This window comes from Melospiza georgiana, chromosome 33 (genome assembly GCF_028018845.1).
Source record: "Melospiza georgiana isolate bMelGeo1 chromosome 33, bMelGeo1.pri, whole genome shotgun sequence".
Classification (NCBI taxonomy): domain Eukaryota; kingdom Metazoa; phylum Chordata; class Aves; order Passeriformes; family Passerellidae; genus Melospiza; species Melospiza georgiana.
Window position 1 is genome coordinate 936,098 of NC_080462.1, and position 16,167 is coordinate 952,264.

At 51.5% G+C, this 16,167-nt stretch overlaps 1 protein-coding gene across 1 annotated transcript; it reads left to right on the forward strand.

Annotated features, from left to right (window-relative positions):
- Positions 1 to 486: 486 nt before the first annotated feature.
- LOC131095042 (death-associated protein kinase 2-like) lies at positions 487 to 16,104 on the forward strand. The gene is made up of 14 exons (XM_058042633.1): positions 487 to 496; positions 2,687 to 2,847; positions 3,319 to 3,420; positions 8,269 to 8,372; positions 10,325 to 10,537; positions 11,527 to 11,665; positions 12,804 to 12,933; positions 13,034 to 13,082; positions 13,207 to 13,233; positions 13,340 to 13,492; positions 15,333 to 15,378; positions 15,487 to 15,576; positions 15,672 to 15,737; positions 16,024 to 16,104. The coding sequence occupies exons 1-14, from the start codon at positions 487 to 489 to the stop codon at positions 16,102 to 16,104; spliced, it is 1,371 nt and encodes a 456-aa protein (XP_057898616.1).
- The last annotated feature ends 63 nt before the right edge of the window (positions 16,105 to 16,167 follow it).

Here is a 16,167-nt window from a genome sequence, read left to right on the forward strand (position 1 = left end):
GCAGGGATCAGAGGGGACAGCAGGGAGCAGAGGGGACAGCAGGGATCGGAGGGGACAGCAGGCTCGGCGGGCCCAGGCTCACACCCTGAGCCCAGATTCTGTCCTGGCACGGTGCAATCCTGCACCATCCCCTTCCTCAGACTCTGCATGCCAGAGCTGGGCTGTTCTGGGCCGTTCTGGGCCATTCTGGGGGCATCAGCGTCCGAGCTGCCAATGCTGTGTCTGTGCCACCACGTGTCCTCTGCCACTCTTACCCAGCTGGTTCCAGGGCAAGGGCGGTGCCAGCCCCAGGGCAGTGCTGCATCCCATGGATGGGGAATTAGGGCAGGGATTAGGGCAGGGCCAGGCTCACCCATGGCACCATGACAGGGATGGGGGGGTGTTGTTTGTTGGGGGTTTATTTACAAATTATAAATTACAAATGGGATGGGACTGTTGAGGAGTTTGCTTTGAGCTGTTTTATTTTTTAGTATCATGGTTACGACAATGGGAAGATGTTAGCAGTTTACATTTTTGGCAGTAGACAAAGAACTCGATGCTACAACTCACTTTAAAAGTTTTTGACCAATCACACAAAGAAAAGCACATTGGCAGTAGTTCCATCCAACCACCATAAGCCCACGTACCTCTGGTTAAAACAATGCTTGCTTATTTCCAATACAATGTCTGCTTGTGAGCCTTAAAACACAATGCACAGAGCTCCTTTATTAAGCTAAGAATTTCCTAATATAGGAAGTATAAAAGCATAAAAAAGTATAAAAGTATATCTTGCTAGATATACGTTTCTGTAGCTTAGGGAGTTATTTTAAACAAGGATTAATACACAAACCATTGTTCTATATTTGTCGTTACTTTCTACTTCTTGTATAATTTTTTTCCCCTGACAAATTTTATGGCTGCTGCTTAGCTCTGATCGCAGTTCTGCTGCTTCTGAGCCTGCCTTTTGCAGCTTCCCCAAACCCCTCAGATTTTAAGGATTAAAATCCTTAAAATTTAGGATTCCCACGGCTGAGCTGTGTGATGACTCCACAATCCCTGCCGTCCGTCTGTTAAAAACAGGTTAGAAACCGTTGTAAAGTAGTTGATAGATCATTAAACATGTACTGGTAATTTTGTTATTATATTTTAAAAGGGGTTAAAAAGGTAGTTATAAGAAATATGGTACTCATGGTACCATAACACACCTCAGTGAAGTGCACCACGAGCCAGCCTGGGCAGAACTGTAAAGGCCAATCAAGGCCTTCAACCTTCGTGCAAATGAAGGGTGTGAAAAACTCCAATCACTTGGTTTTAAAATTTGAAAAGTTTACTAGTAATAAAATGGTTATAAAAATAGTAATACAATTAGAGCAATAATAATTTGGACAATTTGAATTAGGACAATATGAGACAATAGAGACAAAGAGTTATGGATGTCCGGGTGCCTTTTTCTGGGCAAAATACGCCTGAAAAAGGACTCACGTTAACAAAGGATTAACCCTTAAAAACAACAGCCTGCTGCATATTCATACATCTCTTCATGATGCATAAATTCCATTCAAACACAAGATTCTGTCTGGTCATCATCAGTTTCTTCCTCTGAATCCTAACAGCACCTTTGAGGTGGGAAGAAGTTCGTTTCTTCTGATAAGAAGGCAATAAATTCTCTTTCCCTGAAAGATTGAGGTATCCTGTGGCTGCTATCTCACTGCAAGTCCTTTCTTTAAAAAAAGTGTCCTACACAGCATCGTTTCTATTTTAACACTTTTTATAACCTAAAACTCTATTTAACACACTACTTAAGATAATTAATACAGCATCACTTTCTAACACATCTAATATTCATTTGAAGATTTGCGAAAAGCCAGTCATAAAATACATGCATTTTTCACAAGGATCCAAAAAGAAACCAATCCAAAGGGACTAAAAAACAATCCAAAGGGGCAAAAAAACAGGATAAAAAGGGGATCTGTCCCAGGGAAGCTGTGCTGCTCCAGCTGCTCAAGAAAACCCCAACAGCAGGGCTGCAGCATCCTCGATGGGAACACTCCTGCTTGGCCCACAAACCTCGTTGATTTAGGCCTTTCCTTTTTTATAAAAAACACTGAAATCACTTCAGTCCGGGAGCTTGCTCTCGTGTTTATCACCTCCCCAAAACCTTCAGGGCCTCCCACGTTTCTGTGGCTTCCTGTTTGCGATGCTCACCGGAACGGGGAGAGCGCGGCGTGAGAAGGGGACAGCGGCTCATCCCGCCTTGTCCCGGCTGTTCCTCAGGGATCTGAGGCTGGAACCACCAGGAATTATTCCTAAAAGGCTTTTTTTCTGGCTGCTCTGCGCAGCTGGGGGGGTGTTTTCAAGAGGAATGCAAAGAGATCTCCTTGTCCTGAGCTGCTGTGGCCAAAGCCTGGCGCAGCTCCCGGGATTGCTGAGGCTGTGAGGAAGATCCTGGTGCTGAGGAAGGTTCTGGTACTGAGGAAGATCCTGGTACTGAGGAAGGTTCTGGTGCTGAGGAAGATCCTGCACTGAGGAAGATCTTGGTACTGAGAAAGGTCCTGCACTGAGGAAGACCCTGGTGCTGAGGAAGATCCTGGTATTGAGGAAGATCCTGGTGCTGAGGAAGGTCCTGGTACTGAGGAAGGTCCTGCACTGAGGAAGATCCTGCACTGAGGAAGATCCTGCACTGAGGAAGGTCCTGGTGCTGAGGAAGGTCCTGGTGCTGAGGAATTCCTGGTGCTGAGGAAGATCCTGGTGCTGAGGAAGGTCCTGGTGCTGAGGAAGGTCCTGGTACTGAGGAAGGTCCTGGTGCTGAGGAAGATCCTGGTATTGAGGAAGATCCTGGTGCTGAGGAAGATCCTGGTGCTGAGGAAGGTCCTGCACTGAGGAAGAGCCTGGTGCTGAGGAAGATCCTGGTGCTGAGGAAGGTCCTGCACTGAGGTAATCCTGGCATTGAGGAAGGTCCTGGTGCTGAGGAAGATCCTGGTGCTGAGGAAGGTTCTGGTACTGAGGAAGACCCTGGTACTGAAGAAATCCTGGTACTGAGGAAGGTCCTGCACTGAGGAAGGTTCTGGTGCTGAGGAAGATCCTGCACTGAGGAAGATCTTGGTACTAAGAAAGGTCCTGCACTGAGGAAGATCCTGCACTGAGGAAGGTTCTGGTGCTGAGGAAGGTCCTGGTGCTGAGGAAGGTCCTGGTACTGAGGAAGGTCCTGCACTGAGGAAGATCCTGGTATTGAGGAAGATCCTGGTGCTGAGGAAGATCCTGGTGCTGAGGAAGGTCCTGCACTGAGGAAGAGCCTGGTGCTGAGGAAGATCCTGGTGCTGAGGAAGGTCCTGCACTGAGGAAGAGCCTGGTGCTGAGGAAGGTCCTGGTGCTGAGGAAGATCCTGGTGCTGAGGAAGATCCTGGCCCTGCCAGGGCTGCTGGAGGAAGGCTGGAGCTGGAGGTGAGCGGTCCCAGCTCCCCATGACACACCCAGTTTGGGGGGCTGGGGGGGATATTGGGGTCCAAGGGGGCTTTTTGGCGTCCAACGGGGCTTTTTGGGGTCCAATGGGGCTTTTTGGGGTCCAAGGGGGCTCTTTGGGGTCCAATGGGGCTTTTTGGCAGTTGGATGCTGAGCTGGGAACTCATTTCTGGGTTTTGCTGGTGAGTGGCAGCAGGACATGGGGGGACAGGACAGGACAGGACAGGACAGGACACTCTGCCCCCCCCTCTACAGGAGCTCACCAGGCTGTGCCCACCCGTGCCTCAGTTTCCCTCCTTTTGAAAGCAGCTCAATGCCAGGGCACGCCTGGCAAGGCTCGGGGCAATGCGTCCCCGTGCCTTGTGTCCATCCCCGGGGGACCACCGAGTGTCCCTTAGGGTTTGGGGACTGTCCCTTAGGGTTTGGGGATGTTCTACTGTCCTTTAGAATTTGGGGACTGTCCTTAAGGGTTTGGGACTGTTCTTTAGGGTTTGGGGACTGTCCTCAAGGGTTTGGGGACCTCCAACTGTCCTTTAGGGTTTGGGGGCTGTCCTTTGGGGTTTGGGGACTGTCCCTTAGGGTCTGGGGACATTCTACTGTCCTTTAGAATTTGGGGACTGTCCTTAAGGGTTTGGGGACCTCCAACTGTCCCTTAGGGTTTGGGGACTGTCCTTAAGGTTTTGGAAACCTCTGACTGTCCTTTAGGGTTTGGGGGCCACCGATTGTCCTTTAAATATATAAAAATAATATTTATTATATAAATAATTCAATATAACATAACATAATGTAATATATAACCATATATTTACACTTATATAGGATATTTATTATATATATAATATTTATATATTTTTAGTGTAAAATTATATATAAAATAATTGCTATTATTCAACAATATCTATATTATCACTTGGACAAATAGAGGCTGTGGGATTTTAGAGCAGTGAACATTTGGCCATAGCACGAAGTAGCCACAAGTTCCTTGTTGCATGACAATATAAAACTTTCTGATTTAATGCCCAAGGTTTATTTTGCTTTTCTAACTTATCCCCTTTATTCCCTTTTACTGCACTGTGGTTATTTTTAGTTAATGGGCTGCTGTTGCATGTATACACATCTGCTTTGTTATAACTTTTAAACTTTTAACTTTATATAATCACATTGCTACACTATAGACTCTTCAACATCTTATCCAACACAGTTTCTCATTTACTTAAGGCATATTCTTACTCATAGAAACATGAGTTTATGAATTTTCTCCTTAATGTCTGTGCGCTTTATTTTTAACATCAATTTTTAAATTTAATTTTTAAATCAACTTTTAACTTTATATCATCACATTGCTATAGTGTAGACTCTTCACCATCTTATCGAGTTTCTTACTTAAACTTAAATTAAATTCTTACTTATGCCTATAAAAACATAAATTTATGATTTTCTACTTAATATCTGTTTATTTTTACATCAATTTTTAACTTTTAATTTAATTTTGCATCAACTTTTAACTCTATATAATCACATTGCTATACTGTAGGCTCTTCACCATCTTATCAATACAGTTTCTTCCTTAAATGATATTCTTACTTATAACTATAAAAACATAAGTTTATTATTTTTCTATTTAGTGTCTGTTTATTTTTACGTCGATTTTTAACTTTTAATTTAATTTTTACACCAATTTTAAATCTATATAATCACATTACTATACCATAAACTCCTCACCATCTTATCAATACAGTTTCTTACTTCAACTTAAATTATATTCTTACTTATAACTATAAAAACATAAGTTTATTATTTTTCTACCTAATGTCCGTGCACTTTATTTTAACACCCATTTTTAACTTTTAATTTAATTTTTACATCAACTTTTAACATTATATAATCACATTACTACACTGTAGACTCTTCATCTTATCAATACCGTTTCGTCCTTAAATTATATTCTTACTTATTACTATAGAAACATAAGTTTATGGTTTTTCTTAATAACTTATGATTACAAGTTTATTATTATTCCTTTTTTTTTTTTTTTTTTTTAACTTAATGTCTGTGTACTTTATTTTTACATCAGTTTTTGGGCTCCTGGGTGGGGATAATGGCAGGGAGGGGTCACTCACCCATTAATGTTGTCAGGAAAATTAATCCACAAACACCAGAGGTTTATGTCCAAAAATGAGACAGAGGAGTCCTGTAACTTTATTAGAATAAAGGCAGAGGCCACAGGGCATTCCCCTGGGGTCTCTCCAATTTTTTGGAGGACTCAGCCTCCTTTTTGTCCCAATTTCCCTCTTTTTTTTTCCCATTTCTGAGGTATTTGAGAGGTACAGCCTTCCTTATACCAATGATTCCCCTCTAATGTACAATCTTCCCTTTTAATTTTTAATTCTTATGGAATTTAGGGGTTTTCCCCATTGTTTCCTTCATCTTTCAATATCCAATTTCATTTGTCAGCAAAGTCTATTTTTAAAATCAAACCTCTGAAGTTTATTTTTAAAATCAAATCTCCTTTTCCATTCGTCAATCAGCGGAATCCTTCCTTTTATCTCTCAGTGCTGGTTTTATCTCCCAGCTCGTCTGCAAAGACAAATCCCTCACTCCTCTCAACGTCATGGGCAAAATAGACTCGACTTGGGGAAATTAATTGTGTTTATTACTAATCGAATCAGAGCAGGATAATGAAAAGCAAAACCTTAGCAACATCTTCCACCATCCCTCCCTCCCTCCCTCCTCAGGCTCTCCCTCCTTCTTCCAGAGGAGCAGGAGATGGGAATGGGGCCCCTTGTGCCCCTTCCCTTCCCTTCCCTTCCCTTCCCTTCCCTTCCCTTCCCTTCCCTTCCCTTCCCTTCCCAAAACTTCCCAAAACTTCCCAAAACTTCCCAAAACTTCCCAAAACTTCCCAAAACTTCCCTTCCCTTCCCAAAACTTCCCTTCCCAAAACTTCCCTTCCCAAAACTTCCCTTCCCAAAACTTCCCCTCCCTTCCCTTCCCAAAACTTCCCAAAACTTCCCTTCCCAAAACTTCCCAAACCTTCCCTTCCCAAAACTTCCCCTGTTGTGGGTGGCACTGCCAGGGAGTGGCTGATCTCACCATGCTTTCATCTCTTATTAATCTGCTGTTTGTTTTTTTTTTTTTTTTTTTAACAAAAAACAAACCAAATTTTGTGTTTTCTCTGCATTTTGCACCCCTTGCACACCGAGGGATGGGGAGGCTGCTGTGACCCCCCCCCCCACCCCCCCATTCCTGCTCCTGCCCCATTTCCAAACCCCCTGAGCAGCTCCTGCAGGTCCTTCCCAAGGGCTGGAAGTCTCCAGATTTCCATCTGCTGGAAAATTCGGTGTAAACTGGGAGAGCTGGGCAGGGGCTGAGCCGTGACACAGCACTGGGGGTTCCCTTTGGGGGGTTCTGAGGGGTTCTGGGGGGGTTCTGGGGGTCCCTGGGCAGGGGCTGAGCTCAGATGCAGCACTGGGAGTTCCCTTTGGAGCATCCTGGGGGGTTCTGGGGGGATACTGGGGGTCCCTGGCAAGGGGCTGAGCTCTGACACAGCAGTGGGAATTATTCTAGGAGCATCCTGGGGGTCCCTGGGGGGTTCTGGGGGTCCCTGGGCAGGGGCTGAGCCCTGACACAGCACTGGGGATTCCCTTTGGGGGGTTCTGGGGGGTTCTGGGGGGGTTCTGGGGGTCCCTCGGCAGGGGCTGAGCTGTGACACAGCACTGGGAATTATTCTTGGAGCATCCTGGGGGTCCCTGGGGGGTTCTGGGGGTCCCTGGGCAGGGCCTGAGCTCAGATGCAGCACTGGGAGTTCACTTTGGGGGGTTCTGGGGGGTTCCTGGGGGTCCCTGGGAAGGGGCTGAGCTCCGACACAGCACTGGGAATTATTCTTGGAGCATCCTGGGGGTCCCTGGGGGGTTCTGGGGGTCCCTGGGAAGGGGCTGAGCTGTGACACAGCACTGGGGGTTCCCTTTGGGGGGTTCTGAGGGGTTCTGGGGGGGTTCTGGGGGTCCCTGGGCAGGGGCTGAGCTCAGATGCAGCACTGGGGATTCCCTTTGGAGCATCCTGGGGGGTTCTGGGGGGATACTGGGGGTCCCTGGCAAGGGGCTGAGCTCTGACACAGCACTGGGAATTATTCTTGGAGCATCCTGGGGGTCCCTGGGGTGTTCTGGGGGTCCCTGGGCAGGGGCTGAGCTCAGATGCAGCACTGGGGATTCCCTTTGGGGGGTTCTGGGGGTGTTCTGGGGGTCCCTGGGAAGGGGCTGAGCTCCGACACAGCACTGGGAATTATTCTTGGAGCATCCTGGGGGTCCCTGGGGGGTTCTGGGGGTCCCTGGGCAGGGCCTGAGCTCAGATGCAGCACTGGGAGTTCCCTTTGGGGGGTTCTGGGGGGGTCCTGGGGGGTTCTGGGGATCCCTGGGCAGGGGCTGAGCTCAGATGAAGCTGAGGGGATGGGGATGGGGATTCCCTTTGGAGCATCCTGGGGGGTTCTGAGGGGTTCTGGGGGGGTTCTGGGGGTCCCTGGGCAGGGGCTGAGCCCTGACACAGCACTAGGGGTTCCCTTTGGGGGGTTCTGAGGGGTTCTGGGGGTCCCTGGGCAGGGGCTGAGCTCAGATGAAGCTGAGGGGATGGGGATGGGGATTCCCTTTGGAGCATCCTGGGGGGTTCTGAGGGGTTCTGGGGGGGTTCTGGGGGTCCCTGGGCAGGGGCTGAGCCCTGACACAGCACTGGGGGTTCCCTTTGGGGGGTTCTGAGGGGTTCTGGGGGGTTCTGGGGGGGTCCCTGCAACCCCAGGTGTGGCTCAGCCCCTGCCCAGGTGCTGCTGCTGTTCCCCCGCAGGACGTGGCTGAGCCCAGGGAGGATGAGGAGGGCCAGGGCCTGGCAGGCACCACCAGCCCGGGCAGCGTGGAGGACACGTATGAGCTGCTGGAGAGGCTGGGCAGGTGAGGGGGGTACGGGCAGGTGAGGGGGGTCTGGGCAGATGAGGGGGGTACGGGCAGGTGAGGGGGATTTGGGTAAGTGAGCAGGAATTTGGGCAGGTGAGGGGATCTGGGAAGGTGAGGGGGGGGTCCAAACAGGTGAGTGGGATCTACCACAGATGAGCAGAAATCCAGGCAGGTTCAGTGGGATCTGGGCAAGTGAGCAGGAATTTGGGCAGGTGAACAGAATCCACCCCAGGTGAGCAGGTTGCAGGCAGGGGAACACAGGGCAGGCAGGGATCCAGGCAGGTGAGTGGGATCTGGGCAGGTGAGTGGGATCTACCACAGGTGAGCAGGAATCCAGGCAGGTGAGCAGGTCACAGGCAGCTGAACACAGGGCAGGTGGGGATCTGGGCAGGTGAGCAGGGATCCAGCCAGGTTCAGTGGGATCTGGGCAGGTGAGCATGACCCACCACAGGTGACAGGGATCTGGGCAGGTGAGTAGGATCCAGCCAGGTGAGGAGGATCTGGGCACATGAGCAGGAATCTGGGCAGGTGAATGGGGCCTGGGCAGGTGAATTGGATCTGGGAAGGTGAGCAAGAATCCAGGCAGGTGAGTGGGATCCAAACAGGTGAGGGGGATCTGGGCAGATGAACAGAACCCACCACTGATGAGCAGCTTGCAGGCAGGTGAACACAGGGCAGGTGGGGATCCAGGCAGGTGAGGGGGATCCAAACAAGCGAGTGGGATCTGGGCAGGTGAGGGGGATCTGGATCCAGGCAGGTGAGTTAGATCTGGGCACGTGAGCAGGAATCCAGGCAGGTCAACACAGGGCAGGCAGGGATCAAGGCAGGTGAGTGGGATCCAGATAGGTGAACATGATCTGGGCAGGTGAGCAGGATCTACCACAGATGAGCAGGAATCTGGGTAGGTGAGGGGGATCTGGGCAGGTGAGCAGGAATCTGGGCAGGTGAGTGGGATCTGGGCAGGTGAGTTGGATCCAGGCAGGTTCAGTGGGGATCTGGGCAGGTGAGTGGGATCTGCCACAGATGAGCAGGAATCTGGGCAGGTGAGCAGGTCACAGGCAGGTGAACACAGGGCAGGTGAGGGGGATCTGGGCAGGTGGGGACAGCCCAGAGTGGGATCTGGGCAGATGAGCAGGTTGCAGGCAGGTGAACACAGGGCAGGTGAATGGGATCCAGGCAGGTGAGTGGGATCTGGGCACGTGAGTGGAATCCAGGCAGGTGAGTGGAATCTAGGCAGGTGAGTGGGATCTGGGCAGGTGAACACAGGGCAGGTGAGTGGAATCCAGGCAGGTGAGCAGGTTGCAGGCAGGTGAACACAGGGCAGGTGAATGGGATCCAGGCAGGTGAGTGGGGTCTGGGAGGGGGAATGAGATTCAGACAGGTGAGTGGGGTCTGGGCACGTGAGTGGAGTCCAGGCAGGTGAATGGGATCCAGACAGGTGAGTGGGGTCTGGGAGGGTGAATGGGATCCAGACAGGTGAGTGGGGTCTGGGAGGGTGAATGAGATTCAGACAGGTGAGTGGGGTCTGGGCAGGTGAGTGGGGTCTGGGAAGGTGAACACAGGGCAGGTGAGTGGAATCCAGGCAGGTGAATGGGATCCAGGCAGGGGAGTGGGATCTGGGCACGTGAGTGGGATCCAGGCAGGTGAATGGGATCCAGGCAGGTGAATGGGATCCAGGCAGGTGAGTGGAATCCAGGCAGGTGAGTGGGGTCCGGGCAGGTGAACACAGGGCAGGTGAATGGGATCCAGGCGGGTGAATGGGATCCAGGCAGGTGAATGGGATCCAGGCAGGTGAGTGGGGTCCGGGCAGGTGAACACAGGGCAGGTGAGGATCCGGGCAGGTTCGCTGCGGCACAGGCAGGATCCCAGCTCCATGGCACCCCCGGGGACACCCGGATTTCTGGGTTCTCCCCCTGCCCGGTGCCAACCCAGCCCCGCTCTCTCTGCAGCGGCCACTTCGGCGTGGTCAGGCTGTGCCGGGAGCGCAGCACCGGCGCTTTCTACGCCGCCAAGTTCCTGAGGATGCGGCGGGGCCGAACGGGGCTGGAGCGGGCTCAGGTGCAGCGGGAGGTCTCCATCCTCCGGCAGCTCCAGCACCCCAACATCCTGCGGCTCCACGAGCTCTTCAGCAGCGCGGCAGAGGTGGTGCTCGTCCTGGAGCTGTGAGTGGGGTCCTGCAGGGTGGGACCCCCTTTTTGTGCCGCGTGTTGGAGGTGGCCGAGCTCCCCTGTCCCCGGGATTGTTGTGGATATGAAAAAGGCCAAACTTTCTGTGGAGAAAGAGGTTCTCGTTTGTTAAAATGGCTGCAGGGAACGGTGTTGCAGGCGTCTTTTGTGAAAAATCCTTTCTTTAGGGTTTTTCCCCCTTCTGGGAAGCTGAGGCCCCAGAAGTGGAATGTAAATACTGGTTATCTGCTGCTGTGGAATGCAACAGGTGCACCTGTGATTGGCCCATGTTGCATGTTTACAATTAAGGGCCAATCAAAGGCTGAGCTCCCCTCTGGGACAGAATCAGAGAGACCCCCTTTGTTTATTCATTCCTTTTCTATTCTTAGCATAGCAAGCTTCTGAGACTTTTCTCTCTATTCCTATTAGCATAGTCATACTGTAACACATATCATAAATTAATAAATCCAGCCTTCTGATCATGGAGTCAAGATTCTTGTCTATCTCTTCACCTCTGCAAGCCTGGTAACAGAATGGAGTACCCAGGATAAGCCTGAGGGCCCAAACAGCCAAAAACAGAACAGTGCGCTTACCCCCAAGTGCACTGGGTTGTCCCCACAAAACAAGTTTCCAAAAAGAAGAACCCTGACCCAACTGAACTCCCGCCATTTATAGCCCACTTTGAGTCCAGGATTGGTCCATTTTGGATCTGCATGGTGAATGGTCCATTTCCAGGCTTCTCATTGGTATTTAACGCCGTTCATTCTGGACCAACTGTTTCTGCAGGGCTTAGAATGATTGCTCAGATCTTCCATCCAATCCCTCTTCAACCTCACCTTGCCCTGCCAGACTGCCCTTCCACCAAACCCTGGACCCTTCTCCTAGCACATTCTAATAATCCCCACTCTTAATACAATTAACATAACATAATTAATACTGTATAATTGAACTATACCCTAACTTAACATAACTTTTACCTACAACAGGATCAGGGGTGGGGAGCTCTTTGACTTCATTGCTGAGAAGGAGATGCTGTCGGAGGAGGAGGCCATCGAGTTCCTGGCGCAGATCCTGAGCGGGGTGGAATATCTGCACGCCCGCCTCATCGCTCACTTCGACCTCAAGGTGGGCATTGCCAGCAGGAGAGGGTTATTTACAGACCACAAACGGGACTGGGGAACATGCCTTGAGCTGTTTCATTTTCCAGCATCAGTTATGACAGTGGGAAGATGCCAGCAGCTCACATCCCAGGCAGCAGACAAAGAACTTAATGTCACAACTCACTTTATAAGCTTCTCGACCAATCACACAAAGCAAAAGCGCATTGACAGCAGTTATATCTATTAACTATAACCACACTTACCTTTGGTTAAAACAATGCTTGCTTATTTAAAATACAACACCTGCTTATGAGCCTTAAAACACAACACACAGAGCTCCATTATTAAGCCTGAAACTTCCTAATATCTCACTAAATATACTTTTCTACAGCTTGAGGAGTTATTCTAGACAAGTGTTAATACACAGATCGTTGTTTTATTTGCCCTCACTTTCTACTTCTTAGATAATTTTTCTGCTGACAAATCTATGTACAAATCATGGACAGGACAGGACTGCTGGGAACAGCCCTTGAGCTGTTTTATTCTCCAGCATCACTCTCATCACATGGTTATAACAATGGGAAGGTGCCATCAGCTCACATCCCCAGCAGCAGGCCAAGAACTTAATGTTACAGCTTAGTTTACAACTTTTTTTTTTTGACCAATCACACAAAGCAAAAGCACATTGACAGTATTTATATCTCTGTAGTATATATTCTATATTGACAGTAGTTCCATCCAACCACTATAAGCACACATACCTTGGGTTAAACAATGCTTGCTTATTTAAAATATAATACCTGCTTGTAAGCCTTAAAACACAACGCACAGAGCTCCATTATTAAGCTTCAACCTCCTTCATTTCTTGCTAGATAAACTTTTCTGCAGCTTAGAGAGTTATTCTAGACACACATTACTACCATTGTTCTGTTTGTCTGTGCTTTTCTACAGTTTAAAATTATTTCATTTTCCTGCTGACCAATCTCATGGCTGCTGCTTAGCTCCAATCACAGTTCTGCTGTCTCTGGGGCCTGCCTTTTGCAGCTTTCCCCAAAACCCTCTGATTTTGTGGATTTTGTGGATTCCCACACGTGGGGGACCCCCCCATCCTCACTCCCTGGAACCCCCGGGTCACCCCGCTGTGCCCTGCCCTGTTCCCACAGCCCGAGAACATCATGCTGCAGGACAAGGACATCCCCAAGCCCCGGATCAAGATCATCGACTTTGGGCTGGCCCAGCAGCTGCAGGATGGCATCACCTACAGGAGCCTCTGTGGGACCCCCCAGTACATTGGTAGGGGGCTGGCACATCCCTGGGGGTCCCTGCACCCACCCACCCACCCAGCCATGCTCCTGTCCCCCTGATGTCCCACCCTGGCTCTGTTTGCCCCCAGCTCCTGAAGTGATCAATTATGAACCACTGAGCCCTGCGACCGACATGTGGTGAGGATCAGGACCTGGGGGGCAGCAGGCTGAGCTGGTGGGTGGGGAGAGCCCCCCCATGGGTGCCACAGGGCATGGGGGGCCCCAGGGAGGGCAGCGCCTGACTCCCACCCCTTCATTTCAGGAGCATCGGAGTCATCACCTACATTCTGTGAGTATGGGGCAATGCTCTCTGCGGCTGGGGGAAACTGAGGCACGGGGACGCTGTGGGTGCTGGTGCTGTCCTGGCACTCAGTGGCTCTGTTGTGTCCCCACAGGCTCAGTGGCCTGTCCCCCTTCCAGGGTGAGACGGATGCTGAGACGCTGTCCAACGTCGTGGCGGGCGCCTACGAGTTTGAGGAGCGCTGCTTCAGCCAGACCTCCGAGCTGGCCAAGGACTTCATCCGCCAGCTGCTGCTGAAGGAGCCACAGTGAGGCCCCATCTCCATCCCTTCCATCTCCTTCCCATCTCTGCCCCCACCTACACCTCTGTTACCCCACCTCCAAAATCTCCGTCCCCATCTTCATCGTTCCTATGCCCATCTCCATCCCATTCTGGTCTCATCTTCATCCCCATCCCCACCTCCATCATCCCCATCTCTCTTTCCATCTCCATCCCATTTCTGTGGTATCCCCATCCCTATCTACATCCCCATTCCCATCCCATCCCATCCCATCCCATCCCATCCCATCCCATCCCATCCCATCCCATCCCATCCCATCCCATCCCATCCATCATCTGCATCCCCAAGCCATCGTTATCTCCATCCCATCTCTGTTTCCATCTCGTTCTCATCCTCCTCTCCATTCCCACATGTCCACCTCCATCTGGTTCCCTTCTCCATCCCCACTAGCAAAATCCTGACGCTGAGCCTATCCCTGACCCTAACTTGACCCTGACCCTAACCCTAACCCGTACCCTGACCCTAACCCTGACCCTGACCCTGACCCTAACCCTGACCCTGACCCTGACCCTGACCCTAACCCTAACCCTAACCCTAACCCTAACCCTAACCCTAACCCTGACCCTACGCTTGACCCTAAACATGACCCTGACTCTGACCCTAACCCTGACCCTAAAACAAAACCTAACCCTAACCCTAACCCTGACCCTGCTCCTAACCCTGACCCTAACTTGACCCTGACCCTAACCCGTACCCTGACCCTAACCCTGACCCTAACTCTGACCCTAACCTTAACCCTGATCCTAAACCAAAACCTAACCCTAACCCTAACCCTGACCCTAAAATAAAACCTAACCCTAACCCTGACCCTGACCCTACTCCTAACCCTGACCCTGACCCTACTCCTAACCCTGACCCTAACTTGACCCTAACCTTAACCCTAACCCGTACCCTGACCCTAATCCTGATCCTAACTCTGAACCTGACCCTAACCCTGACCCTAACCCTGATCCTAACTCTGGCCCTAACCCTAACCCTGACCCTAAAACAAAACCTAACCCTAACCCTAACCCTGACCCTGACTCTGATCCTGACCTTAACACTGACCCTGACCCTGACCCTAAACCTAACCCTATGGCCCTGACCTTAATGTGACCCTGACCCTGACCTTAACCCTGACCCTAACTCTGACCCTGACCCTAAACCATAACCACTAACCCTAACCCTGACCCTGACCCTAACCCTAAACCATAACCACTAACCCGAAACCATAACCCTGACCCCAACCCTGACCCTAACCCTGGCCCTAACCCTAACCATGACCCTGACCCTAACCCTAACCCTAAACCATAACCCTAACCGTAACCCTGACCCTGACCCTAACCCTAAACCATAACCATTAACCCTAACCCTAAACCATAACCCTAACCCCAACCCTGACCCTAACCCTGGCCCTAACCCTAACCATCACCCTGACCCTGACCCTAACCCTAATCCTGACCCTAATCCTGACCCTAACCCTGACCCTAACCCTAATCCTGACCCTGACCCTAACCCTAAACCATAACCCTAACCCCAACCCTGACCCTAACCCTGGCCCTAACCCTAATCCTGACCCCAACCCTAACCCTAACCCTGCCCCTAACCCTAACCATGACCCTGACCCTGACCCTAACCCTAACCCTGACCCTGACCCTAACCCTAAACCATAACCCTAACCCTAACCCTGACCCTAACCCTAACCATGACCCTAACCCTGACCCTAACCCTAATCCTGACCCCAACACTGCCCCTGACCCCTCCCCATCCCCAATGTGGGTCTGTGGGACCAGGAGCCCCGACCCCAACCCCTCCCCGTGTTCCGCAGGCGCCGCATGAGCGCAGCCGAGTGCCTGGTGCACCCCTGGATCAAGGTAAATGGCACGGGCAGGGCTGGGGGGCACGGTGACACCCTGGCAGCGGGATGGGCACACGGGGACAGTGGCAGTGGCAGTGGCAGTGCCACGTCCTTGTCCCCGCAGCCCCTGAGCAGGAAGCAGGCGCTGAGCCGCAGCCGCTCCTCCATCAACATGAGAAACTTCCGCAAGTTCAACGCCCGCAGGAAGTGGAAGGTGCCCGGTTGTGGGGTTCCCAGCACCCCTGAGGAGCCCCCCAGATCTGGGCAGGGACCCCCACCTCAGACCCCTCCCTCTGTGTCCCCTTGTAGCTCTCCTACAACACCGTGTCCGCCTGCAACCGCCTGTGCCGCCTGGGGAGGGAGGATGAGGAGCTGGTGAGCCCCCAGATCCCACCCAGCACGGCCTGGGGAGGGGGAAGAATGGATATGGAGGAGGTTCTCTTTCAGTTTTTGGGGGAAGAAAGGATTTGGGGGAGGTCTCCCTCCGTTTCTCTCTATGGCAGTGCCCCCTGTGCTGCAGACCCCCTGTTTTGGGCATCCCTCCCATTGCTGGGGCAGCGTGATGGGGGCATGGTGCAGGGTGGGGTGCTGTGCACTGAGGGGTGCCCTCTCCTCGGGGGAAGCCCTGGCCGTGCCCTGCAGCCCCCCCTGTGCCCCCCAGCGCCGCTGTGAGAGCGACCCCGAGGAGGAGAGGAGCCCCCAGACCGCTCTGCTGCGCCGGAGGAGAAGCAGCTGCTCCTGAGCTCCTCCAAAAAAAGGCAGGAGGAGCCTTGGGGTGCCCGCATCGCCCCATGCAAAGGGGCAG